General features: G+C 33.4%; 1 protein-coding gene across 1 annotated transcript; it reads right to left on the bottom strand.

Annotated features, from left to right (window-relative positions):
* Window positions 1,753–14,406, bottom strand: LOC109830346 (lipid droplet-associated hydrolase). Its single transcript, XM_020397592.1, has 14 exons — window positions 14,298–14,406; window positions 14,187–14,210; window positions 14,014–14,112; window positions 13,867–13,940; window positions 11,287–11,358; window positions 11,182–11,210; window positions 10,669–10,719; window positions 8,314–8,364; window positions 6,897–6,956; window positions 6,720–6,799; window positions 5,535–5,682; window positions 4,411–4,461; window positions 2,857–2,961; window positions 1,753–2,225 (listed from the first exon to the last, which is right to left on the bottom strand). Exons 1-14 carry the CDS (start codon window positions 14,384–14,386, stop codon window positions 2,088–2,090), a joined length of 1,071 nt encoding a protein of 356 aa, XP_020253181.1. The 5' UTR covers window positions 14,387–14,406; the 3' UTR covers window positions 1,753–2,087.

Below are 15,510 nucleotides of genomic sequence, written 5' to 3'. Positions count from 1 at the left end.
TTTTGTTGATATCTAAAAGACAAAATGTATGTGAACATTACTTTGTATGTGGACTATTAACTTCATGTCTTTTTATCTTCCATCATGTATCTATAAATTGTACGATGTATGAAAATGAAAGTAATGAATAAAATTACAATTTCTTTTCTTCTCTTGTCTCTTGTTTCATTTCTTTAGTATATTACAACAGATCCAATATTTTTATATAAAAGATTTTTCCTAAATAAAAGTATATTTAATTTATAACATCCAATCTTTTATTACTAAGACAATGTTAATTATCGAGCAAGTAATATTATTTACAACATAAAGTCATATAATATTAAGAATTATTGTGATTGTTTAAACAATGTTTTAATAGAATATCTGGATAGCATAAATATCTATCTAATAATATAAATGATTTAATTATTTCAATAGTACTACTTAAACTAATGATTATATTATTATTTAATAATTATACTCTTAAATAAATTGTTTAATAACATAATAATAAGTAAATTTAAATAAGTATTAAATGTATGTTAATAATAGTATATGTACTAATAATAATATAACTTCAAATTTTTAATAATAGTGTAATAAAATAACTTTATAAAATATTTATATACAATTTATTTAGATAATATAATATTAAACTTAAAAAAATATGTCCACGTGCTATTATACTATTTATTAATAAAAGTAGAGGTCCATGGGCATCATCACAAGTTGAAAATTTACTACTCTGAATCGCTGGGATTGTACGTTAGTCAGAGCTTGGAATTGAAGAGGCATAACAGCGAGTAGAAGCGAACGTCTGACTCTGACCAATATGACTTAATTTTTTAGCACTTACTCCACACTTGCATTTTTTAATTAGTTTTTGATTCCATGGAGCTAATAATGGTAAACACAGTTGAGAAGTTTCTTGTATTCTAAAACCTAAGATTTGCTTCTACTAACAAGTAGCAACATATTACTTTTTCTTCGGCAATTATAAATTTACAGATCAATTTGCAGGAAGCATAATTTAATATCTATATCACAAATGAAGAAAAAAAGATCCCAAACAGGGGAAAATGCAAGTAATGAATAGCTTACTTCGACATAGAAAAGAGCTTCCTTTTCCTTTTCCATGTTGCACATGACTGCAAGAGATGGTACGTGAACTCTCATGGAAAAAGAGAGATGAGAAGACTAGAAAAGGAAAAGAGGAGAGATGGAAAAAAGGAAGAAGCCTAGAAGATTTGGAAATTTTAGAAGATCTTAAATCCTGTGTAACATTAAATGCTTGCATGCTTATACTATACATATTTCATGTGTTTTCATACTTATTGCCTTTAAGTTTGATAATGTATAATAGAGCTCTGCTACAGGGACCCAAAATATAGGACCATTGGAGGGGACGTGTGAGATGTCCCCTCCTAGTACATAATGAGCTGACATAACCAGCTCATTATGCAATAGGGAGGCGACAACTCACATGTCCCCTCCATTGGTCTCATATTTTTGGTAAGGCATTTTTCGGTATAATAAGGTATAACTTTAACTAAAATATACTCTTCAAATTACTCTTGCGCTACTATTCATAAAACGGGTGGAGTCCTACTACTCAGCTTGCCATCAAAATTAATGAGTTGTCAAAAACTCAACAATCATTGTGTAGTAACTTGAAAAGTATAGTAATCACTACTCGTCAAGTAAAGGCTGAACCATTGAAGCTTCCAGGTTTAACAACAAATTTTGTTGAAAAGGAAAAGAAAGAATAAATATATATTTGTGCTGAGGTGAACTAGCTTGCATTCGTTGATTATGCTAAAGAATGCATGTGGATAGTAGCAGGTAATAATTAAGTTTGATCATGTTCCTTAGACAAACAGGGCAATAATAATTGCATGGAAAAACACGCATTAAACTGTTGAACCTTCTAAAAAAATAGTTTATCAACCAATGAAATGAATCAAACAAGATCGCTGACCTCCAATACATAGAAAAGGTTTAGGTAAGTTTTTCTCTGATCTTCAGCTCTGGAATCATTGCAGGCACGGAATCTAAGCATGAGAGGGTAATCCAGTGGAAAAGCACAAAACCCAGCCAATATCGGTTCAATTTGGAACTCGATTTGCAATCAAGTTTGCTACAAATTGAGCCACCCATACTGATCCAGCCTCAGTGCAGCAAAACGAATGAGTGTGGCCCTCCTTTTCAATTGACAGTTCAATTGCAGGGACCTGCCTTGAAATCTAGCGTAGATAAACAAAAGAAACTATGATTCAGTAAACTTCCAAAGTATTACCGCAAGATCATAGAATGTATAGGGTAAGATTAAAAACTTAAAATTTCCTTCAAAGCGTCTCTCTTCTGTTTACTTAGAAAGGAGTTCTATGGTGAGTTAACTGTTGAAACTTCTAGCCAAACATTGATACTCGGGTAGGCCAATATTCAAATTCATTAACCAGGAAAATAAGTAAATTTAGACTGTTTTCTATATAATTCATTTTGAATAATAAGCAAGCATCTGCTCTTGTGACTGCAGATCTGCAATCAAGATATAGCTTGTCAAAGTAAATTATTGAGGAAAAATATATACAACTTCAGTTATTTTCGGTTGCATCCAATAGGGCTTTAGAAAGAAGTGATGGGGGAAGTCTGAAGTTCATCTGGAGTCGGACAAGCCAAGGGAATATTATTATACGTACATCACTAGTCTAATCGCAAGAATTTGACTCAACCTTAAACTACATAATTCTCAAGCACTTTAAAATTTATGGTTAAACTTCATCGCTTCAGCAAAATATTATTTAGCAGTTCTAATAGCTTTTCGAAATCAAATATCTTACTGCAGCTCAAAAAAAAAATGTAAACAACATTCACCTCTTCCAACACTGACAATGGGGCCCAATAGTCGTCGATACCATACAAAAATGCAATCTGGTCCTGCTGCTTTTTCATGAATGCCCAGTCCAACTCTTCTGAAAGCTGAATTTAGTAGATCATTATTAGAATAATATAAGGGATAACAGGTACAACTTCAGAATCTAGAATAGAATTTCGGTAACCGTATCATATATTTAAGCAATAGGACGTACAAACGAGTTAGATACACAGTGACTTACTAATGTTTTGTCTGTAGGTACGTTACTTCCAAACAAATTATATAAATGTATATCCTCCCTTAAATTTCCTCACCATATACGTCAAGTACCTTATTGAGTATATAGGTGCAAGAGGTATGTGTATCGACAAGTATCAAATATTGACAAGTATGACAATTCAGCAGTAAAGATTACAGGTCGTCTGTGTTCATCACTAGATACCATACGGCTAGACAGCAAAAGTTATCCAAATGCCAAATATTTTATTTATAGACAAAAGAATATTTCTACAATTTTTTAACCAAGAGAGAGACCTGCATAGTTTTTAACATCTAAGAGATTAAGAAGTAAAAAATAGGAATTTATATCAAACGCAAGGATTTCAGACTCTAACTGACCCATTAAGATCCGAGATAAACAAATGAACCCCCCCTACTTGGTATAATAATAGACATGTATTAATGAGCTAACTGAAACTATTGGCATTGTGATTTGCTCTTAGTTGATGTAATTAATGCCATGCCATCTCAGTTTAGTCCTATTGCAACATAATTCGTTTTTCAGCAGGCAAAAAAAAAAAAAAAACAGATTTTTGTTTATTTTAAATTTCTACATTAGAACAGGGGGATTTGTCCAACTTCTAAACTGAGAGTTCAACTATTGATTAAGCTATAACTACGAGTATAATTGCTTTTTCTTTGATGGTGATACTAATCACTGAAAAATCAACAAAAGAAGATTGCATGCTCATTAAAGGGAATAAATCCTAAATGTCCCAGACAAACGCACATACAAAATCTAACATTAAAACCTATTAGACTAGAGAAATAAATGTAGTGTTGCTTTACAATTAGTGATAATGCACAATAAAAACTCGTAACTATCAAAAGAACAATATTCAACACTAAACAAATTATACAATTATTACTAATCAAGTACAACGAAGTTGGTGCTAGCAAGTAATAGATGTTGAAACAAAAAGAAACAAAATCAAACACTATTAGAATCAGAGCTCATTTAGATGAATAAATCCTAAAGGTTCCATACAAACACAGATACATAATCCGACACCAAAACCTACTAGAGAAATAAATGTTATGTTGCTTCACAGATAGTGCTAATACACAACCCGTAACTTTTGAGAGAACAGTATTCAGCACCCAACAAAATATACAATTATTACTGTTAAAATTTAGAGGACTTCATGCTAGCAAGTAGAATAGACATTGAAAGGAAAAGGAAAATTCAAAACACTATCAGAATCAGAGTGCATATCCAATAAGTAACCTGATTCCATCAACAATTTGTAACAAATTAGTGCGAGAATTTGTACCTCTGCGAACTCTGTCATAGCCATGAAAAGAACATTGCGCCAAGTATGGTACTGCATAATTAAAAAAACATTCAGGAAACCTTGTTTCCCCAAGTTATATGCAAAGGCATCAACTAATATTAACTCTTCTATGATAAGGCAAACCACAATATGCGTATCACAAATAAGCAAAAGTAACAGAGATATAACATGGAGTTTATGCAGTGCCATTAGCTTTCCTTTCTCTTATACGTGTGTGTGACTACAGGAGAAGGAACCTCTGCTCCATATTTTCCCTAGAGCTCCCTATTCATTTCCAGATTTGTGCAATCTAAATTTTCAGTTCTTGAAGTTTATATTTCTGAGCATTATGATGATCCTGCTTAGGATGCATGGAATAGAGTGAACATGTTTCTGGGCCAATTCATATGAAAAGTCATTAAACTTCAAGGGGAAAAGAAAGAACCTGGCTAAGAATCTATATCCAATTTGAAGAGGGAAGTAGGATATTAATAAGGATTAATTACATTCTGGTAACCTTAGGTGGAGAGTAATTATAGGGGTGACCCTAGAATTTTCTTATCTACACGGGTAATATGAGATTACTGATTCTATTACATGGGCGGCCTTGGAGTCTGACAACAGGTTGACTTTTTTTGATATTTGGACTTAAGAGTTCTTGTTCAATGCTGGTTAGAGTTATATGACAAAGATTACTGACTAAAGTTCTATTGTTATAACACTAACCCAAATAATCAATAATCTTTGTTATAACCCAAACCCTAACCTTAATCCTAGCCCAAATGCTAACTAACATTCAACAAGAACTCCATATCAACAAAAAACCAAATGGTCAGGGTCACCCATATAATTACAATCAGTAATCTCAGCTTTACATGTGTAGATATGCAGACTCCAGGGTCGCATGTGTACTTACACCATACTTCAGGGTACATAATGCAACAAATCCTATTAATCATTAGGTTTAATAACTTAATAAAAGTTATCTACAATTAATAATCAGATATCATTCTAAAGCTGGAAAATTTAAATGCTTGAACAGTGTTAAATATTTGTTGCATATCTGCAAGAAAGTGTTTTCTCATCGAAACTTCATATTCGGCCTACAGAAGAAGAAGTCTTGCCTGCAGAAGGTGACTGCATGTAGCATCAATTGCCGTAGAAGATAATGACTGCCCGATAGTTCTTTTTACAAGAGCACGTGAAAGCCAGGCAGGAAAGAAGCCCAACAAAGAAACAAAATAACTGAAGGAAGCACTTAAAAAAGATGACCTGAAATTTGAGCGAAAATGGAATCAATAAGACAATTCCTGTCTTCCTTATTTTAAGGTGTTTGGCCTGGTAGAATGCCAAAAAAACATCATATAATTCAACTAGCATCAAAGCATAAAGACGGTGATCTATATAGAATACTTATGGTTGGTTGAAGGGGAAGAAAGAATAGGTCAGGTATGCCCATATAAATTTTTTACTGTCTTCATGTCAAAACATTTAATTTACTGCAGTGGGTCCTGTTTTAACGTGGAGATTTGGCAAAAGATTTAATTGCAGAAAATTACTCTTGGCGGACTGCCATAATCCCTTAGTTATGTCACGGCAGTTTTATTTAGAAGTGCTTACTTCCTCTGGCTGCTTGTTTGAGGTGCACAACAATGCCTATAGTTTCCTCAAATTGGACGGTAAAACAAAACAAATCCACCTTAATTTGTCATTCTGATAGATCTAGAAGATAAATGAAGATTGCAAAAATGGGGGGAAATGAAACCAAAAGACGTTTATACTATATGTTATGTTAATTCTTCTTCCACTGAAAATATACAAAACTGGCTTTCTGAAGTAGCTTTATAATACATTCAGACCTCTAATATTTGAGACAAGTAAAGAAACCAAACCCAACAGACGAGAAACGGAACAAGAAGAAAAGCAATGAATCGGTTGAGAATTGATAATTCGTATTTTCCAGCTCAAAGTTGTAGGTTTGATGATAATGATGCAATCATGCAAACCCAATCCCGTGTGTATTTATATATGAAACCATATGGTGGGATGATGGGTTCATCACTTAATCTTATGACAACAGAATTTGTTAAGAAGGAACTTGCCAATTGATATATGGTTCTTGCTGCCATTGTCTCATTATGTGATATAGGACAAGTCAACAAGTGTACGTATACAGCATCAGCAAGGGCCTTCAACCAGGGAGAAAATAATGACAGAAGAGAAGACTTGTGCTAGTGAAATACAGTAAAAGTGATATTGAACCCAGACTTAAAATTGAAACCATCAAGAAATGTACGTGTATAATTTACCTTGCTAACTTCGCAATTCTGGACAGTTTTGGGGAATCAACAGTAAGCAAAAAAGGGTATAACCCAATAGCAAATCTGACCTATAAGAACATACACAAGGGGAAAAAAAGTGAGCTTTTCAATTTTAGGGAATCCTGACTGAAACATATGGTACAATATCTCAGGAGAACTGATAACCTGCTGAGGAAGTCTCTTAAATACTTCGATACATATGTATGAGCCAATAGAATGTCCAACCTTCAAAAGAAGATATGGAATATTATCCAATAATGACTTCGTATAAGTGAAGAAACACTTCTTCAAAAAAATTGAACTGTATGTATATAAGAGGTGCTCTAGGCCGGCCACTACTGACACTGCTCATGATATTGTTAGAATGGCCAAACCAAAATTTAAAGATGAATTTCCCAATTGAAAATCCATATTGTTGGACATGATGTAATACACATTAACTATCAAGAAACAAAATTTCCAAGACTAAAATGTGCTTTAATTAATATATGAAAAGACAGAATTAATTAATTTTATGAAATAGTAAAACGCATTTAGATAATTCAAGATTTAATTTCCAAATAGTTTATATGCAGTATACCATAAATAATGGTACAGGCTTTCAATTCTGAAAATAGTATTAATAGTATCTTGCTCCCAGATACTACTGATAGTAGTAGCATAGCTCAATCAAGATGTGATGTAATACACATGGATTACCTAGAAACAAAATTCCTAATGATGCAAGCATCTGTCCAATAGTGCATCAATACAATCTCTAATTTATAAAATAATATATCCCTAACAAAAGCTCCAGAAAGAAACAATTGTCCAAGAAATTTAATTCAGTAGCAACTGAATAAGGTAAAAGAAGTCAGCATGAGTTGCCCATGAATGAACTAACCTTCTGCTTATGAAGTAATGACAATAAGGATTGCCCTATGCTCTACCAGACACTAACTGTCAGACTTCTTCAGGTGATAGACATTTGAGCGCTTCACGGAACTTTAGATTTCCTTTGAGTTTCTTTAGTATGTTAGGCCCTCAAAATAGGAAACATGCAACTCCCAGTGGTAAGTTGAAAATGTTATGTTCCATATTTGCAATGCATAATCAAGTAGCAAGACATGTCTGGCAAGGTAATTTTTGCTAGGTTAGATTTAACAAAGGACTATCATAAAGTACTAGAATGCGCTACAATAAACTAGTAGGCTATCATTATTTTACAAAAATATACAAATTCAAGGTGGATAATAATTCGGTGTAAGACTACAAATGCACAAAATAATGTAACCCAGAAATGTCAACAGTTTAATTTGGATCGTGTTAGATTTGGTAGCTATCTCTTATATCCAGATAACCTTTAAAATAGGGCATATAAGAAGCTGCCAATAAAGCTGCACATTCAGCTGTAATTCCTTTGCACAAACCAGTGCAGATTATCATTAAAAATTTCAAAAATAATAAATATCCTTTTGAAAAACAATTAAACCATCTTTCCATTTTTTTTTTGAGGAAACATTAAATATTGTTCTTACAATAAATCAATATTGCATAAGAAACTGTATCTGCAAAAAAAATGTTAATCCCAACTCGACGCTACCAGTATTAGAGGAGGTCCATTAGTTTGGAGCTCTTGTTTGATAAAATCCACCTGCAAAATTATATAAGACTGCTCAGTTCTCCAGTTAAAACTAAAAACATAATGAAGAACATGTGTACCTTATTCAAAGAAAAGTAAATAATACAGATTACACAGGATGACTGTTAACGAACACAAAACATCAGTTGCAGAGCTAGTAAATGAATCTAAATCCATAGTCATAAAGTTGTACACTAACGTACCATAGTGGAACATCAATAATCATCATGACGCAAGCCTCTTCCAATCTAATAAGGATCAGATTTGTAGCAAGACTCAGTGTAAAAAACCTCCACAAGGTATTGCCTAGTTTCTTATGATAGCATCACGTCAATGTTAATTAATCATAGGTTGGTGCCTCTTCAAGTCCATGCACCAAATTCCAAAGTTTGAGGGTTTTTAGGAATATGTTTATACTCTTAACGATCTCTTGTAGGTTGAGCAACCTTCCTGTGAACCAAAACCTGATTTTCCTGTGATGTGGTATTTTTTTTATTTAAAACTGCTTTTCACTACATTCTCCAGCTTGGTTTTGTTTTAATTTAAAACTGCTTTAAACTACACTTTCCAACTGGGTTTTAATACGGAGACTATTACATTGTATCAGAGCACTGAAAATCAAGAGGTCCAGGATTTCAAAACTCACCACTGCTGGTTTAAAATATGTTTACTTATTAATTCTGCTATTCCACATGGCCCAAAATCCAACTTGACTGTTAACAGTGCCGAATTATTGGCCATGGCGATTATAAGCAAAGTGAAGGCTATGCAATGAACCTTAAGGCCAATCCGCGAGTAGAAAGAACTATGATGTGTTGTGTCTAACTCATGCAACAAGGAGAAATTCTTCTGCATTAACTCTAGGCAAGGAAATAAAAAAAGGCAGGCAATATAATTTTCTATAGCACAGAAATAAGCCAAATAGCAAACCAGAATAAATCATAGTTAAACTGCGAAGACTTCTAATTTTTGCATAAGGTCTATGGTAGGTTATGATCAGATCGTTTAAGAATAGGAGTAAATATGAAATAACAAAATCACTGAATATTTTAGCAATATTTTGGCATATTGAACACCAAACAGGATTGCTGATCAAATTGAGTAAGAAACAATCTTCTTTGTTGCAATCCAGTTTCAATATGCAAACGAAAAACTAGTGTCATCATCAGGCAGGGAGAGCAGACGGATACAAAAAAATGTTATAAATAAGCTAAGGTATATGCAGCTAAGCCATGAAAGCATAATTATCAGGCCTAAAACTGATGCACTGATGTCACCGATGACAAGCCTGCTCTGAAATATCCAACATAAATAGCTTCTAAAAGGTCAGCATAAAGATCAGGCATTGACCAAGGTCCAAAGACCTCTGTATAGAAGAGTTGTACTGCTCAAAGAGAGCAACATCTATTGTAAAGCTCAATTAGTGAATAACCTTATCATGGTAAAATCATATTGCTCATGAGAAGTTGTCGGAAGTCTGATATAGTTATACCATTTATGATATTGTTATGTAACTGCTCTGAGGACATTATAGCACATGATATATGAATAGTACATTAAGAAAATTATACAGAACGTGGAAAATTCGGATCATTTTGCAGAAAATTAGAAGTACAGCATATAAGTCAAGTAATAGGTATCCTTTCCGGGCAAAATGATCACCGATCATCTGCTATATGGAGTTGCTTCAGGTATGTACATTTTTATTATTCCAATAGAACGGCAACATAACACCAACAGGCACTCTAGCCATGCAGAGGGCGCGCTCGAACCAAGCAGTAGCATTCTGTGCTTTCATCATGTTGCATTGAGAGTGCTCACATACCAAATACATTAACATTAAAACTTAAGGTGCAAGTCTACAGATACTGATAGGAAAAACTAAAAAAAATATGCCATTATGTTCCAACATTAAAAGAAGTATCCTGCGCAAATGTAACAGCAAGGTTTAATCTGAGCTTTTCACTATAATTTGGAATTCTGGGCAGTGCCAGAAAGAGAAAATAAACTCCAGATTAAATTGAGTCCTTAGGTACAAAAATGAATGAAAGTAAATTCATATGGAAGAATAAGTTTAACGTTATTATTTAATATTGTTAACATGGTTTTGTCTTGAAACACTAGCTGTTAAAAGACTAGAGTATAGGGACAACTAAAGACAGTATAAGACACATATGAAATACATAGAAATAACATTAGATCAAAATGAAGTGAAATTGAGCTGAATATGCCATTGCAACTGAACCACCAAACTTGGAAATGTAGGATAACTGGATAGTATGATAAGACAGCAAGGATTTACAAGAAACCTGATACCTTATGATTGATTTGATCTTGAAGTGAAAACATCCTTCCACGCTCCCAATCCTGGAAGACATTACATCAAACACTCCATCAGATTTCCTAGACTAACATGATTCGGCAATCTCCTAGATCAGATTTTGAATAAAATCATGTCAATAGCGATCATGAAATGCATACATTTATCTTTCCATTGGTGGACGACTAAAAATACAAAGTACGATTGTTTCATAAATTTCATGTCAAGATTAAGGCTGCAGCCGAAATGAATCAAATCAAATGCTTAGATACTTCATATATACTTTCTCAGCCCGGAGGCTTACAGTGAGATCATTTGCACTGAAACATCTAATGAGCAGGTCAGACCAAGATACCTTACTCAAAGACCTAAGCAAAATCCTACATGTATCTTCACAAGCATCAAAGTAAGTACAATTAAAAATGCATACTTGAATGAGTATGGGATCAATTACATCTCTAATGATGTTTGATGTGATAAGTCAGCTTACGGGATGATTTGCTTTCTACCTTTCTTGTGTGGGCAATGTGGCAAATTGCTGAGCATTAGCACAAAGAGAGGAGCAATCAGCCAAATGTTGAGAAGATGGAATGCACAAAGCTTTTAATCCTTGCCTGTTATCGACGCATTGCCATCCAGCAGCTCATACAATGATTCGACAAAGTCTTTATAAAATGAAATAACACCTGCATCGGTTGAAACCCATATTGACCAAGAATCAGAATAGCTCTAAGTAACCAAATAAAAGAAGGTTTTTGGTTTATAAGCCCAATATTTTTACCCTGATTTAGTTTTAAACCACTTAAATCCAAAATACTCATTCTGAATTATTTTTACGCTCAGTTTCTGTTTAATTTGATATACCGACGGCGACATCATAGTTGCCCAATATTTTTACCCTGTTACTAGTCATTATTCAGTGTATTCAGTGGTGGCATTGGCGGATCCATGGTGGGGGCACTTGCCCCCACTGACCTCTTACAAATATTAATAGGTGTTATGCAATTTGACACTCCATTATTTGATCAATTGATTCTAATCCCCTAACGCTGTCCAACATAAACATCCAAATAGGCTAAACCTGACCCATTTATCCAAAACCCTTTACTCAAAATCTAAAATCGGACCTTAATTTGAAATTCCTGCACTAAGTCTACTCCACCTCTGTTAAATCGCAAGAAGGAAAAACCCACAAATCGCGAGTTGCCTCCTGCAGACCCACCTCTTGTTGGGCCGCCTCCTGTTTTATCAAGCCATTGATAGACAATTTAAATAGCTCAACAATCGGTTTATGGAGTCAAATATTGAATTGCTTCTTTGTGTAACATGCTTGAGCCAACAACATTTGTTTGTTGCTTTCGATAAACAAAAAAATTATTAGGCTTCCCCAGTTCTATCCTTTAGAATTCTCCAAAGTTACCGATAGCGGATAGCGTCACGTAGCGGTGAGGCACCGCTAATGCTATTTGGGCTTATAACGACAAAATAGCGGCAACAAGTGCAAAGTCAAGTAGCAATCCAATTTAAATATGTATAAATATTCAAAAAAATATGAAAAATTAAAGAAAAATTTAAAAATTCTACAAATGCATATTTGATGATTTATAGAGATCCTAAGCATGAAATAGACGTGTAACAATCGTGTAATATTAACAAAAGTATTGAACATAAAGAAAAACCGTATATGTTTATCAAAAAGACCGTTATTTGTCCTATTCTTTTAACTTTCAAGTATCTAATAGAAAAATTCTCAACAATAGAAAAACATTGATTAGTAGCAATATAATTGTATTAACTATTTGAAACTTGACATAAAAAAATAGTCTTCAACCATAGATAAATAAGCACTATTTACCACTATATACCTTTATTTCGCGCTTTCGAGCACTTTGGCGAGTGACAAGCGCTAGTGTGTTCACCGCAATCAATGAAATTGTAGCGGTAGGCTCCGCTACCGCTATTTGCGCTGCAATAGCGCCACTATCGGCCGCTATTTACAATAGTGGAATTCTCCTCAGTGAAAATCATGAAACTTAAGGACAGCTTCAAAATTACTTAATACATGTGCGATCAGATGATAGATTTTTAAAATTAAAGAAATAGGTAATCTTTTTGAAAAAATAATGGCGACAAGAAAGTATATTGTATACCCTCTGGTGTATCTTGTGAAAAAAGCTCAGATCTTACTAGTTGCTACTGTGATCACGGAAATAACTTTTTCTTGCAATGAACATAGTGAAGTATCGAATGCGCAACCACATGGGAGATGAGTGGTTGAATAACTCTTTGGTCGCTGATATTGAAAGAGATGTCTTTGGTAGCATAGACAATGAGAATATCTTACAATGTTATAAAAAATGAAGACACAGAGGGAACAGTTGTAAATAGTTTTATTAAAGTACTTCTACTAACTATATTTTGTTTGTACATATATATATGCTCATATGGTTTTGATGTCATTAAAATTTAGATAAAAATATTATTTACTATTATATTTGTAGACTTGTAGTCCTGCTTCAACCATGCGTGAACTAAATTTGACCTCAGTTGACCTCCCGACACCTTCACATTGGACTTCACTTTTAAGTGGGCCACAAGCTTGGCTCTGATATAAGATGTTGGGGAGTAATCAAGCCTAACCTAGAGCTAATTGGCCTTAAACAGAGACTACAAATCAATTTTAATCCAAAAGCTTAAGCTATTGGGTATTGGCCCCAGGCCCCAGCTCTTATGGCTTGTTTGGATGGAGTGTAGAGAGGGGAGGGGAAGAGAAATGTAATTTTAAGCTTGTTTGGGAGTTGCATTTAGGAGGGTAGAGGAGGGGAATGGGGGCGAAATTTGTGTCAAAATGTTACACCCCAAATTGGGGGTAATGAAGGGGAAGGGAAGGAAGGGGAATTTCTTCCCTTCCTTCCTTCCCTTCCCTAAGTGAACTCCCAAACATACCACTATTTTTAAACTCGTCGCTCTTCCTATTTTATACTCAGATTTGTATCCTTAACGGTCATAAGCAGTGCCTACAATATAGCCAGTGATGTCCAGTCACAGCAGGACTCCGCCACTGAGTGTATCAGTAGCTATATTTGGGCTTAAGATGATATAGTTGTAATTAAGTATGACTATATGAAAATAAATCAAGGTAAGACTTCGGCTTTACGGACAAAAATCCAAAAACAAGTACTCTTTTATCAAACCTGGGTTCCCTGGGACAAAAACGATATGCATTCTGGGTTCTTCTGAGTGAATCTCGAGCAATTCAGTAGAAAAGCTACAAATAACATAAAACAGATTATAAATTTGAAAATTTTCCGCATTAAATTAAAATTTTGTAGAAATCTTACCATGATACTAAGCAAATTCGCTCCGTCGCTTGCTTCCTACTAACCGACAGCAGTTTCTCCTCATCCATGGACCAAATTGTACGATTTACAGTGAAATTCCTATTGACCAAATTGTTGAATGAAGAAAAATTCATGAAATTGAGTAGAAATTATCGGATTAAAAGAGCTAGTACCTGTAAATTGTGAGTCCTTTTGCCCTAGATACAAATTGATTAAGATTGAGATTTTTAGGGCAAAATAAGAAGCGATTAGAAAAGAGAGAAAAGGGTAATAATGGTAATTACGTTGTTATTGGATCTAGTTTCGACTGGGGGCGAGCAACGCAACGTTGCGTGGGAAGAAATTTGATGGGAGAGAAGAGGGAGGGGAGCATTGGTCCCTTGTTCTGTCTAATGGGCGTGGTTTGGTTTTGGGCTTTAAGTAGGGATGGCAGTTCTTTAGCCGACCCGCTGACCCGATCCGTTATAAATAGGTGCTGGTCATACTGGATCCATCAGAATTACCCTTTTTTTTTTCAGTTATGAGGTTTTTTGATTGGTGTAATTTTTTGATAAGTAAGATAATTTTTGAGACTTTACTTTATAGCATTATAGCATTATTCATTGGGATAAGGGATTGAGACATATTTTAAGATGTTATTCATTAGGACAATAAGATTGGAATAATTACCTTTGTTTTTCCCAAAATTATCTCACTTCTATACAAAACTTATTATCCCAATCTCTAAAAGTTACCACATTCTCAACTTTGGGATAATCATGGAGAGAGTAAATTAATTTTGAAGCATTAAGTTATTATATATCTAATATATGTTACTTGTATTATAATATATAATATATCTTAGGGAAAATTGTGTTAAGGCACCAATTATAATAATGTAATGACCGTGAATTTTTTATACTAGTTAAAGTAATTTTTTGGTATTTTAAAATATTCAATTATTATTTTCAAAAGAGTATTTATATTTTTTCGCTTTTCTAGAATTTTCTATGATTTAAAAATTTAGATTATATTGTTAAACTAATACTTGATTATTTATTACTGTTATTATTATTGTTAATGACTATCTTATATTGATTTTTAGCCTATTCCATTCCCTGGTCTTTTTCTTGTATTTTTTCGTATTGTTTTCTTTTTTTGGTATTTTAAAATATTCAATTATTATTTTCAAAAGAGTATTTATATTTTTTCGCTTTTCTAGAATTTTCTATGATTTAAAAATTTAGATTATATTGTTAAACTAATACTTGATTATTTATTACTGTTATTATTATTGTTAATGACTATCTTATATTGATTTTTTAGCCTATTCCTTTCTCTCGTATTTTTCCTGTATTATTTTCTTATTTATTTATTTTTAGTGTATTTTCTTTAAACCCTAACCCTAACCTAATATATATTCCTTTCTCTCGTATTTTTCCTGTATTATTTTCTTATTTATTTATTTTTAGTGTATTTTCTTTAAACCCTAACCCTAACCTAATCTATATATATATA

Source organism: Asparagus officinalis, chromosome 2 (assembly GCF_001876935.1).
Source record: "Asparagus officinalis chromosome 2, Aspof.V1, whole genome shotgun sequence".
In the NCBI taxonomy this organism is placed as follows: Eukaryota; Viridiplantae; Streptophyta; class Magnoliopsida; order Asparagales; family Asparagaceae; genus Asparagus; species Asparagus officinalis.
This window is presented reverse-complemented; position numbering and strand designations above follow the sequence as displayed.